The sequence below is a fragment of the Nicotiana tomentosiformis genome, chromosome 5, assembly GCF_000390325.3.
Source record: "Nicotiana tomentosiformis chromosome 5, ASM39032v3, whole genome shotgun sequence".
Taxonomy (NCBI): Eukaryota; Viridiplantae; Streptophyta; class Magnoliopsida; order Solanales; family Solanaceae; genus Nicotiana; species Nicotiana tomentosiformis.
In genome coordinates, this window is record NC_090816.1 from 118437941 (window position 1) to 118451625 (window position 13685).

Sequence of the window (13685 nt, forward strand, 5' to 3'; positions counted from 1 at the left end):
CACTAGCCACATTTGCAAAAGCACGTTGCAACCCTCAAAGAACTTTGTCCCAGCTCGACAGGCAGTTAGAGCTCGATAGATTTCTGCGAGAATCATCGGTATAAGAGTGTCGTTGGCCTTTTTCACCATAAAGTCTGCCATTACTGCAAGTCCTAGCTTATGTCTGTCACTCCTTGGGCATATCAGAGTGCCTAAAAAGGCAACTACGAAGGCTAAACCTTTGTGTGCTTCCCGTTTGTTTTTATTTCCCTGATGACTCAAACCATTGTCCAGAGCCTCAAATCCTCGGGGATCCCCATACCGGTTGTATAAGAAGTGGAATGTGCAAAATCCTTTGGCCAAATTTCCATCTTTAACCTGACAGCTAATGCTCAGAAGGTCCAAAAACTTATAAGGAGTTACAGGTCTTGGTGCTACTGGATATTGGTGCTTGAGATTCCCGTCAAGACCAACATAACCTGCCATCTCTTATAGCAAAGGGGTCAACTCAAAATCAGAGAAGTGGAAAACATTGTGCGTCGGGTCCCAAAACGGTATCAAAGCTTTAATTATATCAACCCTTGGTTAAATTTTCAGAAGCCCGGTGAGCCCACCTAAAACCTTTGTCACATAAAGCTTGCTGACCTCCCCCAGGTCATTCCACCACATGTGGAGTCCCAGTGGAATCTCATCTACGACTCAAAAAGGTACATTCTCAACGGTGCTCATTCTGCACACAAATTGAGGACAAAAATCAAAACCGACACATTTTCCAAAAACATAAAGTGGTTAATTTTAAAAATCCAAATCAGTAAATTTTGTAACATTTTTTTTTTGGCAAATACGGCCCTTTCAGCACTTGAGGAAAGTTTTTAGGGTTGTTTCTGCCAACTGAGGTTGGTTATAGGAGAAAAGACTGACTTGGGTTTACATTGTGGCTATTCTTGTGAAAACAGATTTTCGGCGTTCCAGGAGAATGTTTTAAGGCTATTTTGACAAGAACGACCCCGGGTGATGATCATGTTTCAAAAGGTTCTTATTTTGGTCAGTTTTGAAAAAATATAGTCGGACCTGATAGGGGTTGTCTACGTATCTCACATCCGGTGAGAATCAGACCCGCGTAGTTCGGTAGGTTTGGAGCAATAGGAAAACACGACTTATTTTGAAAATACCTGGATTTTCAAAATCGGGTAAAAGTTTTTTTTTTTTTACCTCACTCTTTGTTTTTTCTTGGTTCCATTTCCCTATTCTAGAAGCAGGTCAGCATGCAAGCCGAAATAAACATATGCACAAATAGCACATAAAATGCATCAAGATGGTCCAATATATTGGGTACACCTGTCCTAGACGGACCCAACCCCTATGTTGAGTCCCCAAAGTCAAATGCACGTGATGCAAATAAACGTTCCTACTAGGGATCCGGCATAAGGCTATGTTATTCTAGGTTTAGATCCTAGGTGTGTTGTTCTAGACCTGGCTTACCCGAGCAGACAACTCGAGCCGGGGGGGGGGGAGGGGGGCAGCGTACCGGGAATACAGAAGCTTCACCGGCTTTGCAACTTGTCTGAACCTCGTTCTAAAATTAGGGTATGACTCTAATAGAAAAGAAGCCACGCGAAGCGCACGCTTCCCAAAAGATTTAGAAGACTCAGAGAGAAGAGGGTTTCGTAACAGTTTATATACAGTTCAAGCAATATCAAAGCGGTAAAAAGCGGCATTTAGCACATTAGGCTCAAACACGTAAAAATCAGATAATAAATAAAAGCCAAGTATAACAGCTATTCTAAGCTCGAATTCTGAACCCTGAACCAGAGATTCTGGGTTCTTATTCCCCAGCAGAGTCGCTAGAGCTGTCACACCTCCTTTTTCCCGAGGGGATAAGGGATATGAGAGTTTTTCCAATTTAAGTGACATTATTCGAAATGAGATTATTTATTTATTCAGAGTCGCCACTTGGAATAATTTATGGTGTCCCAAGTCACCGGTTTATTTTAGAATCCCAAATCGAGGACATTTGACTCTAATTTATGGTCTGCGAACACAAAAAATCGGGTAAGGAATTCTGTTAACCCAAGAGAAGGTGTGAGGCACTCCCGAGTTTCGTGGTTTTAGCACGGTCGCTCAACTATTAATACTTGGCGTAATTATCTGATTTAATACATGTTTTAAACCTATATGTTCATTTTTATTCCTTTTAACCGCTTTTAATACTTATGAAATTTATTTGAACAAGTCGCGATGTCGCACACTTGTCGTTTTGGTACACATTACAAACCGCGCCACGTGAAACGCACCCGCGATTTACAACATATTTATTTTTATTATTATTTGAAGTTATGGTCAAGTCGCATGAAACACGCACTTGAATTGGGGTTTACGTATCATGACTATGCCACATGAACTGTACTCATAGTCACGATGATTTATTATTAATCGCACTTAAATCAAGCTACGGTGTTCGAATATTATTCAATTACTAATTTTGACATTATTGTAAGGTCATGAGGTATGTATATTGTTATGGAGGAAATGAAGTAAATTAATTATGAAAAAAGTTGGCTAGCTTGTGAATGTTTATTTGTTTTTGGTCATGTGCAACAATTAGCCCATAAATACGCTAGGAAGTTCAATTAAAGTCTTACACCAATCATGGCCCAACCTAATCTCTTATAATTTTATTGCTAACCAATATTTGAAATTAGACTAAATTTATGGCAGGAAAAGATAGATACAGGCAGGACCAATTTAGTCACTAAGATATGAGATCAAAATGAAACTAAAGCATGCTAAAATGGAAAGCCATTACTTCATTGAATAAACAAGAAAAGTACGAATTAATACATATTCATCAATAAAATTAACCATATGAACTACTAAAAAGGACAATAAATTAATCTTAACAAATACTCAACATGAGAACAAATTAATCTTAGCACACTCAGATGCGAACTCGATCATATCATACTCAAAGTTAAATAAAAACAGAGTGGCCCAAAACATTAATGAGAAAAAAAAAACAAAATAGAAAGTGAAGTGAACCTTTGTATTGATGATTGTGGATTTAAATTACAACCACCCAATGATCAGATAGCTCTCAACTGGACCCTTCGGACCACGGAAAACTAGAGCGGCAAATCTCAACTTGTAACCTCAATCGATCTTGCAAAACTAACGATTTAGTGGCTATTTTTGGAGCGTTTTTTTTTAGGGGGGTTAATGATGGCTCAAAAGTGGTCAAGGGCTGGTGGTTTTGAGGTGGTGAAGCTGCTGGATTTCTCAATTCCTTCCTCCCTATTTTTCCTTTCTCTCTCTCTTTTTTTTCATCACATTTCTCTTCTATTTATAGAAAAAAAATTCGAAATTTTTAGATTTATTTTTTATTTATTTTTTAATTAAAAAGAATTTCCACTTCCCATTTTTCTTATCTTTTAAAAAAAATAATTTCCCACTTTCCTTTACTTTTATTTTTTAATTTCTAACTTTTTTTTAGTTTTAATATATTTAAAATCCCACTTTTTTACTTTACTTTTTTTATTTCCCACTTATTTTACTTTTCTTTTTTTATTTCCCACTTACTTTTACTTTTTACAAAAAAAAAATCAGATACACTTACTTTTATTTTTTAATTCCAACTTTATTTTACTTTTTATTTTTTAAAATTTTCACATTCTTTTACTTTTATTTTTTAAATTTTCCACTTTCTTTTACTTTTTTTTATTAAACAATTTCTACCTACTTTTACTTTTACTTTTTAATTTTATATTTTTACTTTTTCTATTTTTTAATTCCCATCCGAAATTTATTTTTAAAAAAAATAAAAAATAAAAAATTATTTATTTTTGGTTTTATATATATATATATATATATATATATATATTATAAGTGTAACAAAGCTAAAAATAATATAAATATTAAATTATGAAAATATTTACATAGTAGAAGGTGATAAAAATTCAAATATAGTCAAAAATTAGGTGCTCACACAAATGTTTGGACGCAATGACCAACCAAGATGCTATTGTGGCAAACGTGCGATTTTGAAGGCATGTTGGTGTGATGGTAATGTTGGGCGCAAATACTAGATGTGTCAACAATTGTTTGGTCGCAATGACGAAAATCATTGTATGTTTGAGAAATGGTATGATGAACCCATTAACCAGGAATACTACAAATCATGTTTGCAGTATCTTTGGAATATGAACGGTGAATACCAACGCCAGATCTCTGAAATGCAACGAGAAATTGCGGCATTACAGGAGAAACTAAAAGAGGCGGAAGAAAAAAAAATAAAATGAAAGATAAATTTAAGTGGTTGGAGTAGAGAATAATAGGCGGTAGTGACTAAATAAACACATGTATGTGTTGAGTGTAGTATTTTATCTTTATGTTTTCCGTGTCATGTATTTTCATTAGTTGTACTGAATTTAAATTATGTTAAGTTGCTATGTTTGTGTTTGTGTTTGTGTTGTAGTATTAAAATAACGAAGAATCGGAGAAATAAAAATATAATGCCCATATAATGTAAACAATAAAAATTATTGCTATTATTTTCTAAATGTCATATGTACATAAAATACGAAAATAATCAATGTGTCCCACATCATGTATGCTTTAATGCAGTTGTTGGCCTGAGGTGCATCCCATCCCGCCCGACTACGCTATCAGGATCATCCTCATCACGTCGCCTCTTTATCGGAGGATGCGCTGCAGCATGATCGTCAGTAGGGCTGGCAAGCTCGGTAGAAGGGGTCGTCGGTCCATCAGTAACCTACAAAATAATAAGATATTTTAGTATATGAAATATATATTAGTAATGTACGGGTTAAGTCACAAAAATTTAAATTGTCTTACCATGGTCTCGTCGGGCTCCTGAATATAATCATCCGTCGCAACCAGTTCAATATCGCACAAAGTGGCCTCTGTGACGGGTGAGGATAAAGCCTTAATAAAAAAACATAAAGATATTTATGGCTAATCAATGAGATAAAAACAAATTTAAATTCAATAGTAATACAAACATACCTACGCCTGTGAAAGATCCCCAGCATCCCTCGATGATGAGCCATAACTCAGCCGGTGCCCACTATCCACATTTCATGTCGGCCGATCATCAGCAACGGTCGATGGGCCTGGAAGATCAGGAAAATACTGATCCCAATCCTCTCGCGTAATGGTCGTGCTCGCGATCAACAATGGAGCTGACGGGGTCGCCTGCGAAGTCCCTGGAGTGAGCTAAAGCTGAAGGTTGAATGACGGCATGCTGCTGTGAGAGTGGTCTAGCTCATGGAGGTCACCCGGCTAATCAACTCCAACATCCTCAATAGGTGCCTCAACACCCCCTTGCTGGGGACCACCTCCTCGCCGACCCTCACGACTTCGTGGGACACCCTTACCTCGTGGGACATCCCTACCTCTCTAGGCATGCCTGCCACGTCGACCACGTTCCGACTCCACTAGTGGCCCACGATGGTACTTCTCTGGCGCCACATACTCAGCCTCGTATCCTAAGCGCTCATCATCTCAGGCTCGCCTCAATGTCCGGGAAGCCAGATCGGTAACCTGCTGGCCATACTCGTGCAAAGCGGCTACTCCCTCGCCGGTATGGTGTTGTATCTGCAGTCCCAACTGGTGGAACAGATGTACGCCAATAGCATGCACAACATGTAAAATATAAATTACGGAACGCTAGGTTAATGTTATAAGTAAGTATACCAAATAACATACCAGTGCCTCGTGCCTCCCGGCGTATGGAACTTACCGACCGCCAGCGCGATAAACGGGATTCCCGACGAAAAGTCGGGTAACGCTAGGGTACCAGCCCATATACTCATGCTCACCATCCGTACGGTCAGGTGGAGGGGGTGGCAGAATCAGGTCATGCCGCTGGTCCGAAATATCGATCTGCACCTCTAGCCATGCCACATATGTCCAGTCAACCATGGAACGATCATCCCGCTGGTAATGTGTCATATGCCAAGCGGGCGGTAGCGGTACAAGTTGTGGGCGACCAAAACGCCCGACACATCTGCCTGTACAAGTAACTGAGAACAGCAGCACCCCTGCTGTAATGATGTAAATCATCTAGCCGCCCAAGATGATGAAAAAATCTCAAGCTAACTAGGTTCCCCGAAGTGTTCGAGAACAAAACCCCTCCAAACATAAGCAACAGCAGCAACCTCGTGTACCGGTGAATATGAAGCTCCGGTGTATCATCTCTTATGTCAGCGTGCATCGCCTCCAAATGCTGCTGGACGGGCGTCAACTGCAGACGACTGGCCATAATCAATGTAGTCTCATCCGGTGACTGGAAAACGGTGAGCCGTTGCAGCATCTCCAGGTACTGCAAACCTGTATACTCTCTAATGGCATTTTACAAAGCAACAGGATGTCCATCAACGTGCAGCCCATACAGGACCTCCACGCCCTGAAGCGTGATAGTGGCCTCGCCAATTGACAAATGGAATGTGTGTGTCTCCGATCGCCACCGCTCTATCAGGGTCGTGATCAACGACCAATCCAACTGCAACTGGACGATCTCCACAATCCTATAAAAACCCGTATCCTGGAGGCGTCTGACTATACGGGAATGGAGAGGGTGGGCCCTAAGAAAGTTCCACATATCGTCTACTCTCATGGCGCGGAACGTCTGGGCCAGTAATTGTCCCTCACATATGTAGGACGACCTATGCTCGCCATGTAGCAACAATAGCTCTAGCATGGCAGGTCCGGGATGCAAAGGCGGAACCTCCATGTCGGCTACTGTAAATTGACCAATATTAATTATATTATTTTACTTTAATATATTAGTTTTATTATTTTATATGTTAGTTTTATTATGATATAATTTTATTTATGATTCACTTAGTTTTTACTATAATAAAATTATATAATTAATTTTTATAATTATACAAGATTTAATTATTAAATATTCACATATGGGTTCCGGGCTCAATATTTGAGGCCCAGTAGCACCAAGGTATCCTGAATTCTTGTGTTCATGATGAAAAAAAATTCCGATTTATCACTCAATAGGCTTGTTATTTTAAATGTTAGTTTTATTATTTATATGTTAGTTTATTATTTATATGTTAGTTTAAAATTGTATATGTTAGTTTTATTATTTTACATATTAGTTTTATTATTTTATATGTTTGTTTGTTACTCACTTATTTTTTACTATAATAAAATTATATAATTAATTTTCATAATTATACAAGATTTAATTATTAAATATTCACATATGGGTTCCGGGCTCGATATTTGAGACCCAGTAGCACCAAGGTATCATGAATTCTTGTGTTCATGATGAGAAAATATTTCCGATTTATCACTCAATAGGCTTGTTGTTTTAAAATGTTAGTTTTATTATTTATATGTTAGTTTTATTATTTATATGTTAATTTAAAATTGTATATGTTAGTTTTATTATTTTACATATTAGTTTAATTATTTTATATGTTTGTTTGTTACTCACTTATTTTTTACTATAATAAAATTATATAATTAATTTTTATAATTATATAAGATTTAATTATTAAATATTCACATATGGGTTCCGAGCTCGATATTTGAGACCCAGTAGCACCAAGGTATCATGAATTCTTGTGTTCATGATGAGAAAATTTTCTCGATTTATCACTCAATATGTCTGTTATTTTAAATGATTAATTTCAATAACTACAAGGATACTACGCTAAAGGGCACTACATTTTACTACGCTAAAGGGCAATATAGTACAAATACGAGCACTACATTAGGCCACAAGATACCACTACAGGGAACTAAACTAACAGTTTATCTATTTTACTAATCTTTTAGCAAATAAATAATCTAAAGCGGATAACAATAATAAATTAATTTAATAAAAAAACAATCACGAAAATACATATAACACAGTAAAAAGTAACTAATTAATTTTTTTTAACAACTAATAATAATTTCTCTATTTTACTAAGTTTTTTAGCACACTAATACTATAATCCGGATAAAAAATAACAAATAAGTTAAATCGCAAAACAATCACAAAATAACATATAGCACATTAAAAATAACTAATATGCATTTTTTATATGAGTTTTAACAAAAACTAAGTCGGAATACCTCGATTTAAGGTTTTTGGAAAGTTGAAGATTTGGAGCCGAAACGAGCAACCCACTACTAGAATATGCCTTAGCAAGGATGTGGGACCGGTGGGCTCCGCTCGAGCTTTTTTTCCCTTAAAAATGGGGGGGGGGAAGTTTCTGGTTTGGTGGGGAAGGGAAGGGGACGGGTTTTTATGTGAGTATAGCGCCTTTTATTAAGATGTTATAGTATAGCGTCTTAATAAAAGGCGCTATACCTTCCCGCTCTTTTCAAGTTCAACTATAACGCCTTTTAAAAGGGCGTTATACCTTAACGGGCAAACGGCCGTTAAAGTGTAGCGCCCTTTAAAAGGGCGTTATATATATATTTTGGTCACTATATTTTTTTTCCACACATTTTGGTTCTTTGAGTCCAAAAGAACCACATTTTGGTTCCGGACTCTTTAATGTACACTTAGTAAGAACATGCTTACAATAAATTCATGGTAAGTAGTTATCAATATGACAGAAAGATATCATGCTGTATTTACAGGATAAATCTGAATCCTCTATTGACAGAAAGATTGGCAACTCCATTTTGGGAAATCTCCTGATCATAATTTTCAAGTACGTCCAATAAGAACGTAGCTAGTATACATACATAATTTAAGCTAAAGCTATTGGGTTCGAATGAACCGATAATACAGATACTCTTCATCCGCCCCAGAAATCAAGAGGCGTTTATTTTCTCTACAAATGTGAACTGGGTGAAAATAAGAGCTAAGTAATTGGTGCTTGTTTTCTCTATTATTATGAACTAGATGGAAAAAAACAATAGAACGTAGGAACTTCAATATTTACTTAATAATGCATAAGGTGCACAGACAAACGTTTCTTTGTCTTGTGTTCAGAGGATCCAAGATTTAAACAGTTCAACCTTAAAAGGTTCTTGGACTAAATTCATTGTATGGAATCATGCGTTCAAAAATTAATGTTTGATAAATTTTAGTGATTTTTCATATTTTTGTCTCGTGCCGAAAATACTAAATTCAGTTGAACTCATTATAAAAAATGCTGCATCCCCTTGACTGTGTTAGAACCTAGAAGTTCAAAAGAGTATGTGCCCACGAAGGTGGATCCAGGATTTGAACTTTATAGGTTCAGAATTTTATTGCATCGCATCTAATTTAATATATTTAATGAATTTTTAAATAAATATATAGGGTTTGAGCGGAAGTTATGAACCCATAGCTTCTATACTAGATACGCCCTTGTGTGCCAACCTGGAAAATGTAAAAATACTACTGAGTTTTTGTGTAGCATGTCAATTTTTGAAGCTACTGCTAAGGAAACTATGTTGCAGCACCAGGATGGAAAGAGAAGAACACTCTTGTATAAGGTTGAAAACCAAAATCAAACGAGATAAGACCAGTTAGAAGAACCATCTAACTTAACAAACAAACAAATATCAAACCATTTAACTTTTACAGCACACATATTTCCAGATATAGGAGACAACTAAACATCAGGCTGTAGACCAAGTCCCTTCCGCGTCTTTCCAACAAAGAGATCCCCAGATTTTATCATGCCTGGAACGCGTCCAGCAATTGACAAACAAGGAAATTGGGCCACTGCTTCTTTTCTCCCTAGAGAAACTATAGCTAATGCCTTAGTGGCTGGCTTATACACAGCCATTTTGTGATCATCTTCTACTCCCTTTATTGACAAGGTGATGTTCTTGGCAACTACCTTTGCATGTTCTTGAGCCAAATATCCTTGTTTAAGTTCCTGAATTTCACCATCACAATGTAAGGATGTCTTGCAGATAAAAATGCATCTTATGGCATAAGAGCTAATACGATCTGTTGGAGCTTTTATTGGTCTAATAGTTATCCAGTTGTATATATAATATTAGCCACGTCTAGTTACTAGCATGGGCTTTTCTATACGAGGAGAAGAAGGAAAAGTAACAATGAACAAATAGCTGCAGCTATATTAGCAAGCAGTTAAAGTTAATACTGAAATGCATCGGAGATGGCGATACTTCCATCATGTTTCCTAAAGTTGCGATTCAAGTACTTAAGTAGCATTAGCAGGTACCATAATAGATTTGACATCTTGTTAGCTCTATAAACACCATATACAAATATAGGTAAGTCGTGTTATGATGACAAAAGTGGACATACAACACTCTTTTTCTTTCTCTTTTTTTTCCTAAAATAAGGGAAAATGGAGATTCAGAATAGAAAGAGCTTACTAGTAATTCATCATTTATTACTGCTACAATCTCAGAAAAAGTAAATCGTTGAAGTTCTAGTGCCAGGCCTTGGCTATGATTATGAAGAAGGGGAATCGGGAACAGAGGATGCATAGACAGAAGTTCTTGAATAGTTGTTGAAGTATACTTTTTCATATTTATCATGGAGAGGGGCACTAACATCTAAAGCTTTACTGGGATGACACCAAGGTTTACAAAGATTATAGAAGGTTTGATCGACTTACCGGAATATCAGTGATGTCCCCAATAGCAAAGATATTGTTGTGACCCTTGATCCTCAAATTTGAATCAACCATTAGCCTTCCGCGACTGTCCAAACTATCCTTCAAGAAAGTTTCTTTTAGCCATGCTGAACCAAATGGTGTACCGATGCAAATAAAATGGCAATCAGCAACTATGGTTTCTCCACCCGATGTTTTGTAAACACCATCTGATGCAGAGTTTACATCGACAGATTGTCCCAAGATGACTTCAACTTTCTTTGAAGTAAGCCAATTCAGTGCCTTTTTGCTGGCGCTTTCTCCAACAAATTCTAACAATCGTGATCCCCTGTGCACCAGAGTCACCTTCTTAGCAGGAAAATCAGCAGCAATTTCAGCAGCCAGCTCCACACCTGTTGGCCCCCCTCCAACTATTAATATGGAGTCAGCAGCCTTTATCTTTTCATACTCTGTAAACCAAGAAATAAGAGTTAAACACAAGTTATATATACCATAAAACATGTGCAGTTTTAGCCTGCTCTACTGAACAATGGAAAGCTTGATTTGTATTACTCAACTCTTCCGTGATAATTCAGTCGTTCATAGGTAAGTATTCATCCTCCTTTCCGGAGCACTATCATTCTCTTTATTTTCTTTTCTTGATAACGTAATACTTTAGTGTTGTGGATTTAAGTCAAGTATACAAGTCGTATACTTGACTTTAAAAAAAAAAGTGGTATACAATATAACATCCAGCCAGCCGTGCTAACACAACGGAGCTAAGAATTTCTTTTAGCCTCTGTAGGCTGATAGGCTCCCAAACAGAAAAACGAAAATTGTGATTCACTTTTCTCTTTGTTCTTTTTTTTTCCCCATATGCCTTAGCCCCCTTCTCAAAGTTCTCTACTATTATATAGTTTTTGAAGTTATGCGAATCTGCTAATAACTTGTTGAAGATAAAATGCACATCTATAATATAGGTAAAATGTCAATCTAAAAGAACGGAATTGCGTATGTTCAAAACTATGATATGGTAAGCAAGACAACTTGTCGGTGAAGTGATGGCAATACATCACCATTTGAGTCTTCAATAACCTATCAGAAAACCCTCGATCTCCTTAAGGTTAGTGTCTTAAGATAAAACTAGTAACACAAAAAGTAACCACATTGAATGAGATTGAACCAATACCTGCTTGGTATTGACTGATCTTCTCAGTTTTCGTCGAAGCACCACCTTGTGTATGACCAGTGGCAACAACAGCATAGTCATACCGAATCCGGCTGCCTTGGGCTGTCAAAACATCAGTTTCTGTGATGTCAACTACAGCTGATGTAATGATTTTGGCATGAGGAAGGTATTCAGAGTGAGAAATCACTGATCTTTTAGCAAATGAAGGTTCAACCATAGACCTTAAGCTTGCCCATGTGATCTCAAAATACTCTTTCCTGCACTCATTTCATGCATTGAGTTAAATTAAACACAACAAATCAACAAGAAACAAATTCAAACAAGTAGTCATGATAAAAATAGGAAGGAGAGCCTTGGCGTAACTGATAAAGTTGATGTCACCTGGTCACGGGTTCGAACCGTGAAAACAGCCTCTTGCAAAAATGCAGGGTAAGACTGCGTAAAATATAACCTTGTGGTCCGGTCCTTCCCGGACCCGCATAACGGGAGCTTAGGGCTGTCCTTAGTCGTGATAAAAATCAAGAATTTTGAAGGAATCAACCACTAAACCACTAACAAAGCTAAAACCTTTGCAAATTCACATTGATTTACAAGCTATGAAAAATCAATAAAGAGTGATAGAAATGCTTACTCATCAATTAATGAAACATTAGCTTCATTTTGAAGGGTTTTAGCAACAAGGGAACCACCAATTCCACCTCCAATCACTACCACATTTGTCTTTTCTTCCCCTTCAGCCATGTTCATATCCAAATTCCAAAGAAAAATCACAACTTTATGAAATAAAATCAAGAAATAGTAGACCCAATTGCCCTTAATACAAATCAAAGCTGTACCCAAATTGTATTACTGAATAATTTGCAATTTAATTTTGTAGGGAGAACAGAACATCAAATACCCTCTTATATAAAAGAAAAATTGGGTGTGAAATAAAAGTGGGGAAACAAAAAAAAAAGGTACCTAGAAGGTCAAGAAATGCAGAAAGTCTAAAACCCGAGTTCTAGAACAAGAAAATGAAGAGGAAGATTCCTGGCTTTCCTCTTGTTAATTTGAAGAAGAATTAACGCCAAACAGAATTCTTTTTAATTTTTTAATGCTAGCTTGTAGGAAGGGAAAGGAAGAGGAAAAGGAGAAATTGTTCTCAATTCTCCGTTCCTTTTTTATATTGTAAAATATAAAACCGACAAGGTAGATGAAGAATTTAAAGAGTTCTTTGTTTCTCTCCTCTCTTTACTTTGTTCCAGGACTAGATTCAGACAGACCAATATAAATACTTTCGACTGAATGTGTTTCTCAATCACGCTGACACAGATGACACGTAAGATGCTGGCCTTTTATTATATGTGAGTGCCACTCTTTTTTTTTTAAGCTCTTTTTCTCAAATTAGTTGTCATATTCGCTTCTGGTCAAAATCATTGACTAATGTTCGAAATTAATTGAATAAGATTAATTTAATATTTTAAAACTAAAATTGTAATATTTAAAAATATACAAAAGTGTTTACCTGAATAATAGGATAGAGTTAAATTTGTATATGGTTCTAAGAATACGTGATATAATTTGATACAAATTGTAGAGTGAAATGTAAATATATCTATTCTTGACAAATGGAATGAAATATAAGACAGAGAAAAGGAAAATGTTGGATGAACAAGGTAACGTGGTCCCACTTAAATGTGTTAACATCCCCTCTTATATTAGAGGAATCTTACTTTATCTATAAAATAAAATAAAATATAGTGGAGTACCCACGATAAATTGTATTTTTTTCGATTTCCGCAAAGATTCTCTCCCAAAGTACAGTTGCAATGGCTCTTGCCTGCGAGCTCGATACTGGCTTGAGCTCGGTATTGGATCGAGCCCTCAGCCTTGGTTCGAGCTCGATTCTAACTTGGGGTCTCGATATTCGGGATGAGTGTTGGTCGGTCTATGCATCTTCGATAATCTCTGCTTTGCCTCGTAGTTCGATTTGGATATGA

General features: G+C 36.7%; 1 protein-coding gene across 1 annotated transcript; it reads right to left on the minus strand.

The window, feature by feature from the left end:
- Positions 1 to 9412: 9412 nt before the first annotated feature.
- On the minus strand, positions 9413 to 12943 carry LOC104119833 (uncharacterized). Its single transcript, XM_009631426.4, has 4 exons — positions 12338 to 12943; positions 11707 to 11963; positions 10542 to 10987; positions 9413 to 9827 (listed from the first exon to the last, which is right to left on the minus strand). Exons 1-4 carry the CDS (start codon positions 12451 to 12453, stop codon positions 9558 to 9560), a joined length of 1089 nt encoding a protein of 362 aa, XP_009629721.1. The 5' UTR covers positions 12454 to 12943; the 3' UTR covers positions 9413 to 9557.
- Positions 12944 to 13685: the final 742 nt, after the last annotated feature.